The sequence below is a fragment of the Cygnus olor genome, chromosome 2 (genome assembly GCF_009769625.2).
Source record: "Cygnus olor isolate bCygOlo1 chromosome 2, bCygOlo1.pri.v2, whole genome shotgun sequence".
Taxonomy (NCBI): domain Eukaryota; kingdom Metazoa; phylum Chordata; class Aves; order Anseriformes; family Anatidae; genus Cygnus; species Cygnus olor.
Genome location: NC_049170.1, coordinates 51103571 through 51124364, shown reverse-complemented (window position 1 = coordinate 51124364; position 20794 = coordinate 51103571). Strand labels below are relative to the sequence as shown.

Here is a 20794-nt window from a genome sequence, read left to right as displayed (position 1 = left end):
GACACAAACTAAATAACAAAAAAAGCCACACACGAAAATTAAACATAAATTCAACAGCTAGAACAGTTTACAAAACACTTCTGTAGCCCCAAAGCAGGATGAAAGGAAATAAATATACTCCGTGTTTAGTAACCTATTAACTGACACCAACTGTTGCAGCTGCGAATAAAACAAATGCATGATAAGATTAGATATGTTGATTGCACCTGGCCATCTGTAAATTGCTACTTAACATAAGAATCACATGCTTTATACGAGTCACTGTGATGAATGCAGAGTAACTGTTGTCTTTTTTATTTTTTTTCTTCAGTAAATAATAGGGGAAATAATAAGGAAAAACTTCTGTGCAGCTGATTTGTTTTTCAAGTTAGTGCAAAATTCAACCTGGTATTTCCCTGCTTTAAAAGAAGGAAGGAGTAAGTTGAACAAACAATGCTGTATCTCACCCAAACGGACTGAACAACTCATCCGAATGTGTTTGTTTCAGACAAAGAGAGAGGAAGAAAAAGCAGTTGAAAGTGGAAAAAGAGGGGACTCGTTGCATGCGTAGCATTGGATGCTGCTTGGTCTACTCATGAGTGGGAGGCAGAGAACAGCACAGTGCTATCCTGTGGGAACATGGTCCCTGGCATCCCCCTGACAAAGCAGCCCTGCTCTGGACTGAGAGGGCAGCTGGATGCCTGTGCCAGGGGATCACCCACCTGAAAGGTGAGGAATAAGCCCTCTGGATATGAAGGGATAGTTTTTTTTTTTTTTTTTTTTTTTTTTTTTAATCCAGGCAGGTACTATGCTGTCCTGTATGAACTAAACCTGAAAAACTGCTGGCTGAGAATCTACCTATGCTGTAATTTGTCTTCTTTACACAATAACCGCAACAGTCAGTTCTGCAAGTCTCACATTTAAGGAACGGCATATCACAGGCAGACACGGTTTAGGTTTGCACGCAATATTACAGTCCACATGAAACAGCAAATTCCGCTACTCCTGTCGATGTATGGACAGTACAATGCTACTGCCCTGTATTCCAAAGGAAGACCAATTGAAGGCAGAAAATTGCAAATGCAATCAAATGTCTGAGTTGAATGCCAGCTGCATCTGTGAGATAGGTGTCAGATACCCTTTCATGGCTAGATTTGCTTAGAAATCTGTGAGCAGTCCAGAGTGGTCAGACACCAGTTCTGTGCCCCTAGCTTGCAAGGGTTTTTGCGTTAGATATTAAGCTTTCCCAAGAAGCAGCATCAAGCCCTTTTTGTTTCACCATCACTATCAGGATGTACAGCAGCACGCAATCTGAAAACTCAGTGAGTGAATATAAGTATGAAGGATTTAAGATTACAAAATGCATCACTCTGTATCTATATATGAACAGCAGAGCTTTTTCCATTTATAGCAGTAAGGAAGGATAGGAAAATGGAAAACCAGGAATAGTTTACTTGAGAAAATTAAATGATGGATGATTTTTATCTTCATCAGTAGGTGGGCAATTTATCTTGCCACATGTGATTCTGAAGATGAAATCAATAAGCTTCCCATAGGTAAATTTTTGCAAGATTAGACTGAACGTGAATTATGTGCTGGGTGAGTTCTGTTTTCATTTCCTTTACCTGATTAAAAACAAATTAGTTCAGGAGTTATGTTGGAGCAACACCGTGGCTGAGAGCAAGGAAGCAGAAAGTTCAAGACACAAGGATCTCTGGGCAGGCGAAGCTATGCAAAGGAGCCATGCATCTGCCAGCAGCTGCCTTGCTGAGCCTCCATGCCCAGGGGAGCAGAGCCATGCACAGAGGGGCAGTGGGATGAGAGCTGGAGCGCAGGGCACCTCCACACCACAGCCTGCGCCCGGCTGCTATGGGCACACCTCAGAGAACTACAACCACCCCCGAATCACAGCTGAGGGGATGCACAAACCAGGGATGAAGACCTTGATGTTTACTACGGTTCCTGAAATGGCTCATTTTCCAGCTGGCTAGGGTGGTTTTATCCTACACCACAGCTGGCAGTGTGCTGCTACCCCAAGAAGCAAGCATCTCCAGTGTCTGTTCCCATAGGAACTTGATATTCTCCCTTTTTTTTTTTTTTTTAATTATATATAATATAAAATATAATATAAATATTTGTGGTGTTTGTGTTGTATTTCCCCCCACTGGTCTCACTACTCATGTCTGCTGATGAATATTTTTTCCTTTTATATACAGAGGAGACAAAAATCACACACAGGATTCTTGATGACAATATTTGTGTGTATGCGCATGCTCTTGTATCAGTGATGCGCTTGTTGCCTCAGGGATGTTTCCTGACAAAGTCATACACCTCAGGAATAAGCATTACTTACACTCCAGGTGTAAGACACACCAGATTTAAAGGACATATTACAATGCTGTATCCTGGTTACTTCTACCCTGTGCAAAACATTTACCGTAGGAACCGTGTAACTTCCGTGCCACGCCAGCAGAGGTGTGTATAAGATTTGAGGTGACACTTTGCATCCCCTGGGCACAGTTTGGGCTAGGCAGCCACCAACCACTGCCACCCAAGTGTTGGCATTGCTACCAAAACCTCAAACAGGCTGACCATGTGTGCCCCCCTTCCTCCCTTTTGTCGCTCCACACGAGTATTTGCATAACCATGCAGTAAACCAAATCCGGATGCTGATACAAGTTAAAATGTAAAAGAAAGGAGAGAAGAAGAAAAAAAAAAAGCATTTGTCTGCTTGGTGTCCATTTGGTGATGGTTTCCCCAACGCTGACCGTGAGGCAGCTGCACAAACACTGGTGGGTGCACGGAGGCGAGCAGGGAGCAGCTACCACGGTGGGGCAGGGACAGTGGGAGTACCGCGGCAAGACCCCGGCCAGCTGCTAGGTGGAGAAGCATGGGGAACGAGAGGAAAACCACAAAACCTGCACTCGAGGAGGTTGTGCCTGGAGGAGTAAGTCGCAGTCTGCTGGTGGGAGCAGGCGTGGCAAAGCTGGCCTGAAGGCAAACCTTCTGCATTACCTGGGTGGCGCTCAGTTGTACAGCCGTATTGGAGCATCTCGTTTGGTACCTTACTGGCGTTTATTTGGGACCTAAGTGTGTAATGTTAACAGCTCTGGGCAGGCTAATAGCTGGAGAAGTTGTCCCACAGTCAGGCATTAAAAAAAAAAAAAAAGTTTTTTTTTTTTCTTTGAATGAGATGGGTGTAAGAATAAACTAACCGGCTGTGCACCGTCTTTCCTGGCTACAGGCACATTTTCTGTTACACCAGCAAGATTTGTACCTCAAATTTCAAAGGCAGTCCTGATAAACAAAACAAAGTGTGGTTCAGCAGATAATCTTTTTATGCAAGTGCTTTGATTATCAGGAGCACAATATTTTTCACATTTTTCAACTGCTACATTTATAACACACAGAATATAGTGTAAGTTGGCATCCACTTATGCAATATTCATAAATCAGTAATTTTAGGAAGCAAAATTCAGCTGTTCAGGGTTTTTTAACTCATTTCTGATACTTAGATAAGACACCAGACTATGTCTATTTGGGAAACACATGAGCTGAAATTTAAAATGTTGTGATAATATATGCAGAATGACTGATTCTCATAATAAAAACCAAAGTATACTATTCTGGCTTCCTGAGGCTCCATACAGACAGTTTGTTATTTCTGATAGCGATTAATCAAACTTACATACAGGTTTCATAAAGCAATGTAAATTCAGACATCCTGTCTCACCTGCAAACCTGCACATTAAGATTACTCGTGTATACACTTCTGGAGTGTGACAGCTGGATTAGTGCTATATTGAAAGAGTCGTGTAGAACCCTACCAGCGGACACTCTTTTCAAAAAGATACAGTTATTAGAGAGGGAAAAAAAAAAAAAAAAGCTTTTGAAGATACCTTTTATTTTTAAAATAAATATTCACATTTGATATTAAACCCTGTTCTGTACAAGTGGCACAAGTGAGGTAGGTGACAGAAGTTATAGAGTAGACCCTGGAAAGTGCAGAATGGTGTCATTTGAACAAAATATTCAAAAAAACAAACAAACAAACAAAAAAACCACCATAGTAATTGTCACACCACTACCATCATGAATAACAATTATATGTTATATGGAAGGAAACCAGGAAGAAAGCCAGACTTGTACTTGTCCTGAGCACAAAAGGAAATAAAAAGATGGTAAGAAGATTACTTTTTTCTCTCGTTCACATTGGATTAAAATGTATTTTGCCTTTTCCCTCCAGAATCTGCTGTTGCTCCATTGAACTGTGCATCAGAAACATCAAATTGAAAACAAACAAACAAACAAACAAACAAAAAACTAAGACAAGTAAAATTTGTCTGACAGAAATTAACCTGTTACTTCTGAAGGACGCAGGACTGAATGAGGGGAGGAGAAGGATGAATTTCTTAGCACACAAGTAATTTTATGATAAAAACTGCTAAACATTGTCTAAACCTGAAATGTCAGAAAATGATGGACCACTTTTAAGACCAGTCTTAATGGCAGGACAGTGCTATTTTTAGTCACAGTTATTTCCGTGCCTTAGGAGATCCTAAAATTAAAGACATTTGAAATAATCACAGTTATTACCTCCACCGTTCTGTCCTGAGCAGTAAACAGCGTTACTTTGGAGACAGTCTCTGCTGGAGGCTCTGCAGAAAGCCTCCATGCTAACCCTGAAGCTGGCTCAGTGACAGTTTTCTGGTCAGTCTGAAGCCAGGTGGATCCTCCAGAAACTTGTGTACTGCTGGTCCTTAGCAGTCTTAGACTGCAAGGTTAACCCAAACCAGCTGCAGCTTGGTAAAGGAATTTTCTTGACACAGAGTTGGATCCTGTGGATAGTTGTCCATGAATAAGCCAAAGAATTTACAAAAAAAGACAATGATCTCAACTAAATCCTATGCAAGATTTTTTTTTTCAGTTTAGTTACCTTGAGTATATTGTTCAATAAATGGTCTCTCAAGAAATAAGTTAACAAAGCTAAGACTTAAATTTAAAAACAAAACAAAGCAAAACAACAACAAAAAACCTTTTTTTCCTATGTGCCCAGAGACTAACTAATGCCTCTTTTTCAGGAATGCTAAGTATAAGCAACGTTTTCTTTCACATAAGTTGTCCATACACTGAATTAAATAGCATGCAAAATCCCTCTAAATGATTTTAGAAAGCTAGACTTTAATTCAGCGCATGGTGGTTTTGTAGCTCCGTCTTATCAACGATGCTCAAGCCTGGGTGACATCATGAAGTTGTGGAAGTGGGCAGAACTATTACTTCATTCTTGATACTTACGTGGGCTTCTTCTGAGCTGCAGCTGTTTGCTTGCTCGTAGGGATGACAGGAAAAGATGAGCTAAATGTTACAAGAGTGATAGTGATGAGTGTGTAGGAGCAGGTATGGGAAGGCGAGAGCATGCAGGAAGGAAGAGTGCAGATGGCTGGGAGGGAGCAAGAAGGGCAGTGCAGAAAGGTGTGTTCAAAAAGCACAGTGGTCCAAAGGAGTGGGGTGATCCCCCCGTGAACCTTCTGGAGGGGGACAGCCCTGCACCCACGCACCAGCCGCTGCTCCCTTTGTGGGGCAGCCTCCACTGCAGCTTGGGCTCATGCATATGCAATCTGCTGATACATATGCAGCAGACTAGTAATTCCTCTTCAACCTTTGCAGAAAAGGCTTGCCAAAACAGCTTTAAAAATAAAGTTAAAAGCTTTTCTCATATGAAAATTAAAAAGAAAATACATTTCCTAAATCTTATATGGTTGGATAGGGGTTTCAGTTCTCCCCTAAATAAATGCAGACAGTGTGTTTTCTTAGCTTTTTTTTTTTTTTTTTTTTTTTAACAAGGCTTTTGAATGTGTTGTTCACAGAGAACAAGTTTAGACTTAAAAAGTCACCAAAGTGGATAAAGGATAAAAGGTATTATCATATTTTCTTATTAAAAATCTCTGGAGAGGTTTTTCTACCTTCCCAAACCAAACATTTCCATATAAGTGATTAATATCTGAATTAATATAAATATGTATACGCAAATGGCTCCTTACCTACTTATTGTATTAAATGAGCTAGAAACATCTCAGCGTTCTCATAACAGGAGCACTGCACATCTATGCGTGTTCAAGTACAATGTAAGGGAATGGACGTTTTTGAAGGAAATGGTACCGTACATTTTTAGGCAACAGATTTTCACTCCTGAGTAAATAATATCATCTTACAATGCTTCCAAGCAATAAAATTCTTCTTAACAAAGAAATCAGAGAGTTCAAAGTGTTTATGAATCACTTTGAGCAAAGGCACTCCATGAGCTGGGGTGATGCAACTGTACAATGGGGTTTGCTTCTCGCAAACAGGATGCAGTAGGAGGGCCCAGCTAATGTCTCAGTGTATGTGTGATCCTTGGGCACACTCTCCTTTGATCATGAATATAGGCTATCACCATGTTATATTAAAAGCCATTTTTTTGTTTTGTTTTATTTATTTTTTTTCCTCTTTATTGCTAGTATCTCATCAACTTTGTTACCCCTACATCAAATGAGGCAACAGAATGATGGTGGGAAAGGTGTTTTTAACAGTGTCCCTTTGGTTTGGCCTTGTCATTTGCAATTCAAGCAGGCCAAATTCACTGCCACGCACCTCCTTAAAATGCAGCGTAGAATGGCAAGGCAAAATATATGTTACGGAGACGGATTTCAGCAGCAGACAGAAATACTCTCGGGTGTGTTTTTTTTTTTTTTTTTTTTTTTTTAAAGGGATATAAGACGCTGTCTTTCTTCCCCGTGCTGACGCCTGTCAGGGGCTGTCAGGAAGCAAGATGTCCCGGGAATCGCTGTAATGAGCCAGGATGTTTCCCCCCGGGTCGCCGAGCGGCCCCACGCGGGCTCGCACCCCACGGGCACCTCCGCGCCCTTTGCGCCCTCCTCTTGGTTTAATTAAGCGGCTAATGAGAGCCGGGGGGTGGGGGGAGGGGCCGTATCCCCCTCCTCCTCCTCCTCCCCAGGACCCTCCGCCCCGCTCCACGCCCTGAGGGGCTGGATGGAGGCAGGCGGCAGGCCCGGGCTGCGGGACGGCCCCCGGGGCTCTTCGGTGCGGCTGGGTCCTGTCACCAAACCCCAGCCGTCTCCCAACAACGTCCCAGCCATGTCCCAGCCGTGTCCCGGCCATGTCCCGGCCCTGTCCCGGCCGTGTCCCGGCGGTCCCCGGCCCGGCGAGGCTCAGCGCTGCCACCTCGCGTCCCCGCCGCGCCCCGGGCCGGGGAAGCCCTCAGGAAATGGAGGGACGTTTCTCCTCCTTACAAGTTGTTAAAAAGCGGCGGAATTTGGCCCGTGATCCTAAAAGTGCGTTTCAGATGGGAGCTGGACGCTCACGGTGTGTCCCCACGCTTAAACCTGGGGAGCCTGCAGGCGCTTTTCGGTTCAGTCAGAGGATTAGGAGTGGAAGCAATTAGCTAAAAGGAGACGGCCAAGAAATCATATCAAAGTGCTTTAACAGAGTTTCACATCGTATCCTTGCCATTCCTTCATCAAGGAGTTCTAAAGGGTGAGTTTGCTAATGTGGGAAGCTTTCATTTGGGAACCAATACACCTCTGTCCATCCCGCACACACACAGTGCTTGAACCACAGTGACACCACAGTGGCTGCTTCCACCAAAGCCACGCTTAATTTAAAGACACACTTAATTTACCTGGGGGTCATCTTACTGGGGGCATCGAGACCTTGCACACCATAACACATCTAATGGAAATGTTATCTGCAGTTCTTTGTTTCCACATCTCTGCCCATTGGTTCTTAGCTCTGCTTTAATCTGTCTGGAAGAATATCTTACATGCTGTGTGGTTTAAACAAATTCACCTTTCTATGCCAAATGAGGACTGAAATCCCTCCCTTTCGATGCCCTTGCTGACAGGTGGAGCAGCCAGAAGCTGAGGACTTCTTCCAAGCCCAGTTTGTCGGGCTGCTGCACGTGAATGTAAATACACACGAGTGTAAATAGCCCCAGCAGTGCCTCCTGACACCCTGAGCCCTGCTGTCCATAGAAGGTGGTGGGCTGCGGTGCAACAGTTTGCGTGTCAGCTCTGGGGCTGAGGGGAAGAGCATCGATCAATTTGCCTCTCACAAAGCCCAAACTCACCAATGTCACTGGGTGTCCTCAGGGAAGCCAGAAGGCAACATTTCACCCAGTGCTTACCAGGAAGTGCCAGGTATCGATTTTGCAAGCAAAGCACTAATTTGGAGGTACCTCAGGAAGCACTCCCAGTAACACAGGTGACCTCCTGGGTGGCGTGTCAGGCACTCAGGGCTTCCCTCGGTCCTTGGCAATGCAATGGTGTAAGTCCGATGTGGCACCTTAATATTCAAGGCTTGCTCTCAAACCAGCTGGAAATGCTGCTCAAGGGTGCTATCGTACACTTTCTTGCAGAAACGCTTAATATATAGGTAATATATGTGGTATATATGTGATATGTATGTGGTATATATGCAACATATGTGTGATATGCATGCAATATGTGAACAAATGTGTGACGTGCAATATACAGAGTACCTAAAACTTTCAGCCCTCCCGGAGCGTGCTTTCCCTTTGGTTCAAAAACCGGTGCTGCGTGCAGCAAACACCACCAACAAACAAACCGCCGGGATTGCCGTGCCGGGGCCGCTGTCCTGGCGAGCTGCGCGTGCAGCCCGTGGGGAGCAAGGCGGGCTCGCCCCCCCCGTTGCCGTGCATGGGGTGCGGGTGCAGGGTGCACGCCCCCGCAGGGCTGGTACAAGGCCGCGCAGCGCTGCTGCTGCTGCTGCTCCTGCTCCTGCTCCTGGCAGCGGCGGTCGCGGGGCGCGGGGCGGGCACGTGCAGGCGGGGCGGGGCGGGGCGGGGCGCGCGGCACCGCCCCGCCGCGATGAGGTCAGCGCCGCCGCTTCCCATTGCACGCCGCCCTCCCTGCTGCGCCGCGCCGACGGCCAATGGGCGGCCGGCGGGCGGTGCTTGGCACGCGGGCGCGTTGGATACAGCGCGCCATTGGCCGCGGCGCGGGCCGCGAAAGGATAAAGCGGCGCGGGGCGGGCGCGGGCGCCGCTCTCAGCTGCAGCCGGAGCAGCGCGCGCGGGGCGGGAGGGGCGCGCGCGAGGGAGCGCGGGGGGCGGCTCCGCGGGGCTCCGCGCGCGCGGACGGGAGCGGAGCAAACCGGAGCGGAGCAAAAAGAAAAGCGAAGCAAAGCGGAGCAAAGCAGCAGCAAGCAGCAGCAAGCAGCAGCGGAGGACGGGGCTCGGCGCCCGGCTGGCCGCTCTTCCTGCCGGGACGTACACCTTCGTGCTTTTTTTTTTTTCCGTGCCTTTTTTTTTTTTAATTATTGTTAATTTTTCTTTTTGATTTTTTCTTTTTTTTTTTTTTTTTAATTTTGTTCTGAGGTTTTCTTTTCCCTCGCCACGGCCACGTTCTGCCTGCACGAGCCGCCCGCCGCCGCCACGGGTGCCGCAGCCGGCGCTCTCGGGGGCTCGCCGCCTCCCCCCTGAAGCGGCCGGGGGCAGGCGGACGGCACCCGGCCACCGGAACAGCCGCCGCGGCAGAGGGGGGGGGGCGAGCTTCGAGGTGGTGAGGAAAAAAGAAAAAAAAAAAAGATCAGACCGACACCCCCACGCCCCCTCCAAAAAAAAAAAGCCAAAAACAGACCAAAAGCCAAAAAAAAAAAAAAAAAAACCTAAAAACACTCCAAGAGAAATAAAAAGCCTCCCCGAGTGGCTGCCGTCGCCGCCCGGAGGGGGTGAGCCGGTGTGGACGTGCGAGCGCTGCCGGCAGCGGGGCCGCGGCCGCGGGGGGTTGCTCCGGGCCGGGGCCGCCGTGAGAAGCTGCGCGCCCTGCCCCGCGCCGCGGCGGCGCCCAGCCCCGGTCGGCCCCCCGGCGCCGCCATGGTGCAGCAGAGCGGCACGGCGGAGAACACGGAGGCGCTGCTGGCCGCCGAGACGTCCGAGTCCGGGGCCGGTCTGGAGCTGGGCATCGCCTCGTCGCCGACGCCGGGCTCCACCGCCTCGACGGGCGGGAAGGCGGACGACCCGAGCTGGTGCAAGACGCCCAGCGGGCACATCAAGCGGCCGATGAACGCCTTCATGGTGTGGTCGCAGATCGAGCGGCGGAAGATCATGGAGCAGTCGCCCGACATGCACAACGCCGAGATCTCCAAGCGCCTGGGCAAGCGCTGGAAGCTGCTCAAGGACAGCGACAAGATCCCCTTCATCCGGGAGGCGGAGCGGCTGCGCCTCAAGCACATGGCGGACTACCCCGACTACAAGTACCGGCCCAGGAAGAAGGTGAAGTCGGGCAACAGCGCGGCCAAGCCCGGCGACAAGGCGGACAAGGCCGGGGGGGGCGGCGGGACGGGCGGTGGCACCGGCGGCGGGGGCCCCGTCGGGCCGGCGGCCGCGGCCAAGCCCGCCCCGAAGAAGGGCGGCGGCGGCCCCAAGCCCCCCCCGTCGGGCGGCCGGCCCCACGGCAAGGCGGCGGCGGGTGCCTCCAAGGCCGCCCCCTTCCCCGGGGAGCCGCCGGCCGCGCTGCTGCCGCCCGAGCACCAGGCGCTGTGCCGGCCCCCCCGCGGGGCGGCGGGCGCGCCGCCGTCGGGCCCCGGCAGGGCGGCGGCGGCCGACAAGAAGCTGAAGCGGGTCTACATCTTCGGCGGGGGGCAGGCGGCCAACGCCGCCGCCGCCTGCTCCTCCTCCTCCTCGGGCTCCCCCGGCGGCGCCGTGCCCGGCAGCCCCACGCTGGGCGGCTCGGCGGAGCCCGGCGACCCGCTGAGCCTCTACGAGGAGGGGGGCGGCGGCGCGGGCCGGCCCGACGGCGACTGCGGCGCCCCCTGCCCCTCGCCTCCGGGGTCGGGGTCGGGGTCGGGCTCGCCCGCCGACCACCGCAGCTACACCAGCCTGCGGGCCTCGTCGCCGGCCCCCTCGACGGCGCGGTCCTCCTCCGCGTCCTCCCACTCGTCCTCCTCCTCGTCCTCCTCCTCCTCCTCCTCCGGCTCCTCTTCGTCGGACGACGAGTTCGAGGACGACCTCTTGGACCTCAACCCGAGCCCCGGCTTCGAGAGCATGTCCCTGGGCAGCTTCGGCTCCTCTGTGCTTGACCGGGACCTGGATTTTAACTTCGAGCCCGGCTCGGGCTCGCACTTCGAGTTCCCGGACTACTGCACGCCGGAGGTAAGTGAGATGATCTCGGGGGACTGGCTGGAGTCCAGCATCTCCAACCTGGTCTTCACCTACTGAGCTCCGAGGCCGGCCCGAGCTGGAGGAGGCGCAGACGCGGTGCCGGGAGGACTTGCCCTTCCCGTCGGGGCTCTCGGGGGCCTTTTTTGGCTGGGCAGGGGCCGGGGACACTGCTGCTGCTGCTGGGCGCCCACCCCCTGCGAGGGACGAGCCCGGCCCTGCTTCTCCAGAGACTGGCGGCGGCGAAAAGCTACCTTTTTCCTTTCTTATGTTTTGTCCCGAAAAGAGAGACGAGAGGGGGGGACAGAGGGGGGACCGCAGACACCTCTGGGGCCTTTGTTATTGCCCGCTTGGTGCAAAAGAAGAGGGGAGCGATGCCTTGTGCTGGATGTCTCGAGTATTTCGCCCTTTCCTGCAAAGGGGCGACAGGAACTGCTTGAAAAAAGAAAAAACACACACAAAAGTCCACCCGAGCCCTTGCAAGGTTCACGTTTTGGGGGGTGAGAAAACCCGTCCCGGTTTCTTCTGCGGCGAGAGGAGGCGCCGATGATGGGAGGAGGAGAGGGGGATGGAGCTGGACTGAGAGCCTGGCTAAGGAGGAGGAGAAGAGCCAGACTTAAACGTGGGAGCCGGCTTGGGAAGATAATAATAAACTGAAACGGATTTGCACGTACACGATGAGGTGACGGCAGCGCTTTTCTCAGTCACCTTATGCTATATGTAAAGAGAGGAAAAAAAAAGAAAAAAGGCCGAAAACTTCAAGAACACTGAAAACTTCTTCTGAAACAGAGACCGAGTCGGAACAGTTTCTGTAACGTTGTGGTACCGGGGACGTTGAGGGCGATTGCTTTTTGCAAAAAAAAAAAGCGAAAATACAAAAAAAAAGGAAAAAAAAAAGTAGTTTTTTCTTCTTACTCAGAATCGTGATGGTGTTGGATTATTTCACTGGTGGGGTTTAATATAGCATGTTATCCTGTCTATCTTTTTAAGATTTCCGTAAGACTGTTGAACAGTTTGAAACAAATAGTGTTAGGATAATATAAAAGCAGATAGATGGCGCTATGTTTGATTCCTACAAAAATATCACCAGCTTTTTTTCATTCTTAACTCTTTAAAGGATTCAAACGCAACTCAAATCTGTGCTGGACTTTTAAAAAAAGAAATTCAGGACCAAATTTTTTTCTCAGAGTATGTATGTGTTTGTTCCTTAGAGCTGTAAATGAAAAGACTGTTTTTTCTCACCGATGCTCCATCCTCGTATCGTTGGTTTTTTTCCTTGTAAATGTAATCGGATGCCATTTTATAAGTGGACGTATTTATACTGGCCAAACATTTTTGACTTGTATTTCTTTGTCCTTTTTTGGTAGTTCTCGTTATTACCCGCACCATTTTTATGTCTCCTTCACTGAAGGGCTAGAGTTTTAACTTTTAATTTTTTATATTTAAATGTAGACTTTTGACACTTTTAAAAAACAAAAAGAGAAGAGAGATGAAAACGTTTGATTATTTTCTCAGTGTATTTTTGTAAAAAATATATAAAGGGGGTGTAAATCGGTGTAAATCGCTGTTTGGATTTCCTGATTTTAACAACAGGGCCGCTGGTTAGTATCTCACACACGTGTGCGTGCACACACACTCTCTCACACACACACACACTTGCTCACTCACTCACACACAAATCAGCCCCTATTTTGTCCATGTTTACACTCCAATCTGCAGGCATCTTAAAGTGACAGCATCCCTCGCCGCCAGTGCCCGCGGTGCAGTCCTGTTCATTTCTGGGGAGGGGGGCGCGGGGGGTTCGCACAGCCCAAGCCGTGTACACTGTACACTACCCTTCTGGGGGGGAGAAAGGAACTTCGCATCCCGAAATGAAGTAAAGCAACTGGTGCATTTACGTAGAAGGGATCCTGTACCTTTAACTTGTAAACCACATCTTTTGCACTTTTTTTCGAAGCAAAAACGTGCCGTTTAAACCACTGGATCTATCTAAATGCCGGTTTGAGTTCGCGACACTATGTACTGCGTTTTTCATTCTTGTATTTGACTATTTAATCCTTTTCTACTTGTCGCTAAATATAATTGTTTTAGTCTCTTATGGCATGATGATAGCATATGTATTCAGGTTTATAGCTGTTGTGTTTAAGATGAAGAAAGTGAAAACATCTTTGTACATTTAAGTCTGTATTATAATAAGCAAAAAAGAAGATTGTGTGTTTATGTATGTTAATATAACATGACAGGCACTAGGACGTCTGCCTAATGAGGTGGTTCCGTTAAGGGTTTAACTTTTTTTTTTTTGGTCATCCATCCTGTGCAATATGCTGTGTAGATTATTATTATTATTTTTATTTTTTTTTTTGTCTAACGATCACCCACAATGCAACGTTGGGAAAGAAGAGAAAAAAAAATCATGCCAGCTAACCATGTCAAGTTCACTGCCTGTCAGATTGTTGATATACCTTCTGTAAATAACTTTTTTTTTTTTTTTCGTCGGGAAGGAAATAAAATCAGCTGGAACTGAACCCTAACACCGGCCTGCACTTGTCATCATTGCATCGCTCCCAGGCTGCTGGCAGGAGCCGTGCCCGCGGCCCGAAGGCAGCGCCCAGGGGTCGGGGGAGGGACCCGGGGGGGACACCCTGGGGGAGCACCTTTAATGAGGTTTTTCCCATGCAAAGCGCTTGCAAACGCGCGGCCAGCAGCGCCCCGAGCGCTGTGCATTCCCCGGGGTGGGGGGAGCAGGGAGCAGGGGACCTCCGTCCGCCCTTCCCCTGCGAACAGCCATCGCACCTTGAGCGCTGGTTTGTAAACCGATTAAAGCATCCCACTGACATAATGGCCTCGCCTGGCTGTTAATTTACGGCTGGCTGTGAGCCACAAACTCTTTTCCATGAAAAAAGAGCAGCAAACGCCAAGGGAAGTTGTTCCGGCTGTTTCGCAAAGCCACTGGCGTAAGAAGTTAATGTTTGCCCCGTGTTAGTTATCCCGGTGAATTCCTGCGTTGTATTTGCGATGCAAAACCTCCCAGCTGCAGACCCACACGCTGCAGGGCCTGGAAGGCTTCCTGGCTCGCCACTTTGCGTGCAGCTCCTTGCCTTCCCAAGGCCATTTGCAAACCAAATGTATGCCGGTGGCTCCGGAGCCTACGGGTGTCAGGCAGGGGCGACATGGGGCAGCCGGGTGTCATGCAGGGCCGACATCCCCGCCCGGGGGAGGGGGCGACAATTTGGGAGCTGCAGGCGTGCGCCCAGCCCTGCCCGGGGCTGTGCACGCTGTTGTGCCCAGCTCGTGTCATCACCGATGTAGTTGCTCCTGGGACTGAGATCAAAATCAGGAGGAGAAGGGGGAAAAAAAGAAAAAAAAAATGCCGGGAGTGGCACAAGGACAGGTGATGTTATCAAACCACAGCCACTTGCAGGCAACGGGTTTGGAGCGCAGCCCTTCCGCTGCTCCAGGACTGCTACAGTTGGCTACAGTTAACTTGAGGGGTTTTATGGTTTCCTGCATGCGTTGTTTTCGTTCTCAATTATAATAAAGTCCAGTATTGCCAAACGTATTGTTTCTCTGGGGACTCTTTGGTGGCACAAGTTGTTGCCTCCAGATAGCTGGGGGGGAAGTCAGGCTAAAACACACACAGTCCCACACCGCAATGTACGAACATCCATATGGATGCACGCTGGAAATCTTCATGTGTTCCTTGCTGCCTGAAACATGGAGCTAGGCAAGTGTCTGACTAGAGGAAGTACACCAGACCAAATCACACATGAATACATAAAAAAAAAACCTCTTTTGTATGGACCATATTTCTACTTAATGAGGCCCATGGTTGTTTTGGAAGGAAAAGTAGTAGTCCATGAGTGAACGTGAAATCTAGCAAATTTATGGGAGAGCTTTTCAATGAAGATCGATGTAAAAGAAAACTAGATGTTAGGAATCGCAACTGGAGTCTGACCATAGGTTTGCGTGACACCGGACCCTGTCTTTGACATGGGCCAGAGTGGTGAGTGCCTCTGAAAAGGTGCACTGGCTCAGCGTTGTCATATCACCAACTCGAGATCGCTGCAGCTGTCATTTCCTCACACTGTTCTGCTGTTGCTGCCTCTGCCCCAGCTGGTATGGGTGGTCCCAGCCCAGCTCTGGGAAACTGCAATCATACTTGAGGAGTCAAGACAGAGCAAAACTGCTCTGTCTTTGGTGAGCCTTCACCTGGGCTCTGGCAACCAGCATTTTACAGCCATGCACGGTCATTGTCACCACTGAATCTCGCTCCGCTGATTTATTCTATCCTCCACAAGATCCCCTTCCTGCTTGTGGCCTCCACATCTTGTGGCAATGCTGAGTGAATTCATATGCGTGCCCTTTGAAAAAAACAGAAGTTTCTATTTTCTTTTAGAATTTTGGCTTAGATAATTTTGTTCTTTCTTATATTGTGACAATTTTGTTCCCTCTTTATCCTTTGCTAAGCCATTCACTTTACTAACTCTTTTCCGTTTCTCCATCAGTTCTTCTCATAGTGCATAGAGATACAGAAAATAAATGAACTAGATTTTAATGAAAAATCACCATAATAGGCTGTATATGCCTGTCTAAATTTTATCTTTTACAGACCGTACCTGTTTACAAATCACTGACTTACCTACAAATTATATGAAGGCTGTTCACCTCAAGAGTGCATATATTATTTTCTGAAATCAGGCCCACCTCTCCTGTGCGTCATTTCATTACCTTCCTCATGAAGCAGCTTGTGATGTGACTACACGCATTGACCATATTGTTTTTTCTTTCTTTTCCAAACCAAAGTAGCGTTCCCTGGGAGTCGATCGTGCTGAACACATTGCAAGCTTTGTACTGCCACACTACACATCCAGCAGATATGGCCTGAATGGGCAGAAGGAAAAGTACTGGACTGAAGGCCTCCCAGCCTCCCCACTAGCTGCTGTGACATACATATGTATGATACGGGACGTGTTATCAGCCATGGGAGTGCAGAGCCTTCGTACTGGCCAGCCTGCTCCCTCATCCTCTGCTGCATGCTTTTGCTTCCACATGGAAGTAGAAAAATTGGCAGGCCGGAGCTTAACTCACCTCTCAAGGGCTCTTTGTTCTGTGCTGGGTCTAGTTTTTGAATGTGTGTATTAGGATTAATTTTTCATGTAGAATAACTCCATAAAGGTTTCTGAAAAGCTTGGGAGACATTAACGAGGTATTACAATGTGACTTCCTGGGTCTACACATGTTGTGATCATCTTGGTATCCCAGAGTTCAAAAATTATTATCTACTGCCTGCCATTTTAAACTCTCCTGTCAGGGTCCTCACGTGAGCTCTAATGTGAGCTATGACTTCTGTCACAAACATGGGGAAAATAAGTGTGACTGTTTCCAAGATGAGAATATTGTGGGACAAAAGTCAAGTGATTAATTCAGGACTCAGTCCTGGATGTAATTGCCTGGTCAGTAACTGTTCTGGTTTGTGCCTTTTACATACACATCTCAATGCCGGTAGGAGCAACAGCCCAATGGGGGCGTTGTGAATGGAGGTAGATCAAGTTGGCCGCCAGTCACAAGTGGTGTCCTCCAGGGTTCAGTAATGGGGCCAGTTTTGTTTAATATCTTTATCAATGATATTGATGAGGGTATCGTGTGAAGCTGGTGAAGGGCCTGGAACACAAGTCCTGTGAGGAGCAGCTGAGGGAACTGGGGCTGTTCAGTCTGGAGGAGAGGAGGCTCAGGGGAGACCTCATTGCTTGCTACAAATACCTGAAAGGAGGTTGCAGTGAGGAGGGTGTCGGTCTCTTTTCTAAGGTAGTAAGTGATAGAATGTGAGGCAACAGTCTCGAGTTGCACAGGGGAGGTGTAGAGTGGATATTAGGAATAATTTCTTCACAGAAAAGATAGTTAGGCCTTAGAACAGGCCGCCCTGGGAGGTGGTGGAATCACTGTCCCTGGAGGTGTTTAAGAGACAAGTGCATGTGAACCTCGGGGACATGGTTTAGCAGTGGACTTGTACTGTTAGGTGATGGTTGGAATTGATGATCTTAAAGGTCTTTTGCAACCTAAATGATTCTATGATTTATTGAACATATAGTAGCTAACAGAGTTAAATCACCTGGAATATGATTTAGGCATAATTCATGAGCACACCTAAGCAACATTTCCTAATACATCTGTGGCTAGGTTATGCTATTCTGAGTTGCTTTTGATGTGTTTTTACCATAGCAATATGGTTATTCCTAGTATCTTTTTTCCCTCTTAGCTAACCCCTCCAACTTTTTTGCAAATAAAGCTTAATTCTTCTCCCACACGGCAGAAAAGTATCCCCAAACTCCAATGGCTCCTGTTAAATCTTCCCTTTTAAGTGAGTTGATTTTGAAGAGAAGGACAATATACCTGAGGCTACTGGTGGGTTGAAGTTCCTTGGCTTTTTGGCAGAGGAGGTTAGTTTTCCATAACTCAGCCTGATGCCATTTGACAGATAGAAAGTGCTGATGAATCTCTTAGTGCACGCCTGTATGTCCAAACCTTATTGTACATAGCATTAGCTTTCTTGAACAGGAGGAGGAAAAGGGCTTGTAGAAATAGGCGAGACTGGTAGGGCAGATTTGTTGCAAGGGGCACATATGGGTATTTCAAAATGATGGGAATTAGATGGGAGTAGAAACTCAGACCTGGCATCAGCTAGAGGAGCCATAGGCTTTGAATCCTGTTTGGCACCATTATGTCAGAAAATTACTAGATAAAATTGATGTTACAGTGGCAAAACTGTGCTTTGTTGTACTGACTGTGCGCTTCTAATGTAGACCTGGAGAAAAAGGAAAACATTGGTCTTCCATACCTTTCCTATTTTTCTCTCTCAGTGATTCGCTAGGTTTCTTCCTGGGGTTTTTCCTTTCCTTTCCTTTCCTTTCCTTTCCTTTCCTTTCCTTTCCTTTCCTTTCCTTTCCTTTCCTTTTCCTTTCCTTTCCTTTCCTTCCTTTCCTTTCCTTTCCTTTCCTTTACGCTCCTTTCCTTTCCTTTCCTTTCCTTTCCTTTCCCTTTCCTTTCCTTTCCTTTCCTTTCCTTCCTTCCCTTCCCTTCCCTTCCCTTCCCTTCCCTTCCCTTCCCTTCCCTTCCCTTCCCTTCCCTTCCCTTCCCTTCCCTTCCCTTCCCTTCCCTTCCCTTCCCTTCCCTTCCCTTCCCTTCCCCCTTCCCTTCCCTTCCCTTCCCTTCCCTTCCCTTCCCTTCCCTTCCCTTCCCTTCCCTTCCCTTCCCTTCCCTTCCCTTCCCTTCCCTTCCCTTCCCTTCCCTTCCCTTCCCTTCCCTTCCCTTCCCTTCCCTTCCCTTCCCTTCCCTTCCCTTCCCTTCCCTTCCCTTCCCTTCCCTTCCCTTCCCTTCCCTTCCCTTCCCTTCCCTTCCCTTCCCTTCCCTTCCCTTCCCTTCCCTTCCCTTCCCTTCCCTTCCCTTCCCTTCCCTTCCCTTCCCTTCCCTTCCCTTCCCTTCCCTTCCCTTACTCTCCCTTCCCTTCCCTTCCCTTCCCTTCCCTTCCCTTCCCTTCCCTTCCCTTCCCTTCCCTTCCCTTCCCTTCCCTTCCCTTCCCTTCCCTTCCCTTCCCTTCCCTCCCTTCCCTTCCCTTCCCTTCCCTTCCCTTCCCTTCCCTTCCCTTCCCTTCCCTTCCCTTCCCTTCCCTTCCCTTCCCTTCCTTCCCCTTCCCTTCCCTTCCCTTCCCTTCCCTTCCCTTCCCTTATCTCTCCCTTCCCTTCCCTTCCCTTATCTCTCCCTTCCCTTCCCTTATCTCTCCCTTCCCTTATCTCTCCCTTCCCTTATCTCTCCCTTCCCTTATCTCTCCCTTCCCTTCCCTTATCTCTCCCTTCCCTTCCCTTCCCTTCCCTTATCTCTCCCTTCCCTTCCCTTATCTCTCCCTTCCCTTCCCTTATCTCTCCCTTCCCTTCCCTTCCCTTATCTCTCCCTTCCCTTATCTCTCCCTTCCCTTCCCTTCCCTTCCCTTCCCTTCCCTTCCCTTCCCTTCCCTTCCCTTCCCTTCCCTTCCCTTCCCTTCCCTTCCCTTCCCTTCCCTTCCCTTCCCTTCCCTTCCCTTCCCTTCCCTTCCCTTCCCTTCCCCTTCCCTTCCCTTCCCTTCCCTTCCCTTCCCTTCCCTTCCCTTCCCTTCCCTTCCCTTCCCTTCCCTTCCCTTCCCTTCCCTTCCCTTCCCTTCCCTTCCCTTCCCTTCCCTCTCCCTTCCCTTCCCTGATCTCTCCCTTCCCTTATCTCTCCCTTCCCTTCCCTTATCTCTCCCTTCCCTTATCTCTCCCTTCCCTTCCCTTATCTCTCCCTTCCCTTATCTCTCCCTTCCCTTATCTCTCCCTTCCCTTCCCTTCCCTTCCCTTCCCTTCCCTTCCCTTCCCTTCCCTTCCCTTCCCTTCCCTTCCCTTCCCTTCCCTTCCCTTCCCTTCCCTTCCCTTCCCTTCCCTTCCCTTCCCTTCCCTTCCCTTCCCTTCCCTTCCCTTCCCTTCCCTTCCCTTCCCTCCCTTCCCTTCCCTTCCTTCCTTTCTCCCTTCCCTTCCCTTCCCTTCCCTTCCCTTCCCTTCTTCCCTTCCCTTCCCTTCCCTTCCCTTCCCTTCCCTTCCCTTCCCTTCCCTTCCCTTCCCTTCCCTTCCCTTCCCTTCCCTTCCCTTCCCTTCCCTCGTCCCTTCCCCTTCCCTTCCCTTCCCTTCCCTTCCCTCCCTTCCCTTCCCTTCCCTTCCCTTCCCTTCCCTTATCTCTCCCTTCCCTTCCCTTCCCTTCCCTTCCCTTCCCTTCCCTTCCCTTCCCTTATCTCTCCCTTCCCTTCCCTTATCTCTCCCTTCCCTTCCCTTATCTCTCCCTTCCCTTATCTCTCCCTTCCCTTATCTCTCCCTTCCCTTCCCTTATCTCTCCCTCTCCCTCTCCCTCTCCCTCTCCCTCTCCCTCTCCCTCTCCCTCTCCCTCTCCCTCTCCCTCTCCCTTCCTGTCTTCACTTTACATTACTTTCTCTGACCTAGCTTCTTCCTGGATGTCTTCCTAACCTCCTTCAAGAGGAGTTTTGCTACTGTTAGGTTAGAGATGTAAATTTCCATTCATTGGGCCCAGAACATTATGTCTTTCCTGCTTCACAGACTCCCTTTTTCTTCTGCTTCAGCATTCAACTTGTTCCCTTGTGAAAGGCACGTTGCCTAATGTGTGGCAGTGGAATGAAAAGAAATCTAATTTAAGATGTATCCAAGATGTACCCATGCTACATTATCATCCTGAGCCCAGTCCAAGGCTCTCAGATGAGGGTATCTCTGCACATTGTCTGCCTCAAAAATAGTACCAAGCTGGGTACAAACTGTGACTGCATTTCTGAAAGCTAAATGAAAACAGCTGGTATATAACTGAATAATTTAAAAGGCTGTTGCTCAGGTCGACTGTTTTGAACAAGTGAGATTGCTATGAAACCAGGCAAGATCCAACTGCACGATCTCAGCACAGCTCACTGAAACCTCTATACACAGTTCTAACCACATCTTTCAAATGAGTAAATCTTGCTGTATCAGAGAAAACATAACACAGTCACTTTTTGTTTTAGCCTCCAGCCTGAAGTTTGCGACTGCCTGCAGCTGACGGTCTGCCCCTCTCAAGAAGGAGAAGCAACTACCAGAATCGT

At 49.0% G+C, this 20794-nt stretch overlaps 1 protein-coding gene across 1 annotated transcript; it reads left to right on the top strand.

The window, feature by feature from the left end:
• The first annotated feature begins 9761 nt into the window (after positions 1 to 9761).
• SOX4 (SRY-box transcription factor 4) lies at positions 9762 to 13682 on the top strand. The gene has a single exon (XM_040548693.1). The coding sequence runs from the start codon at positions 9871 to 9873 to the stop codon at positions 11212 to 11214; it is 1344 nt and encodes a 447-aa protein (XP_040404627.1). The 5' UTR covers positions 9762 to 9870; the 3' UTR covers positions 11215 to 13682.
• The last annotated feature ends 7112 nt before the right edge of the window (positions 13683 to 20794 follow it).

Excerpts from the sequence above, each read along its gene's own strand:
- SOX4 (XM_040548693.1), top strand. The coding sequence starts at position 9,871 with ATGGTGCAGCAGAGCGGCACGGCGGAGAACACGGAGGCGCTGCTGGCC.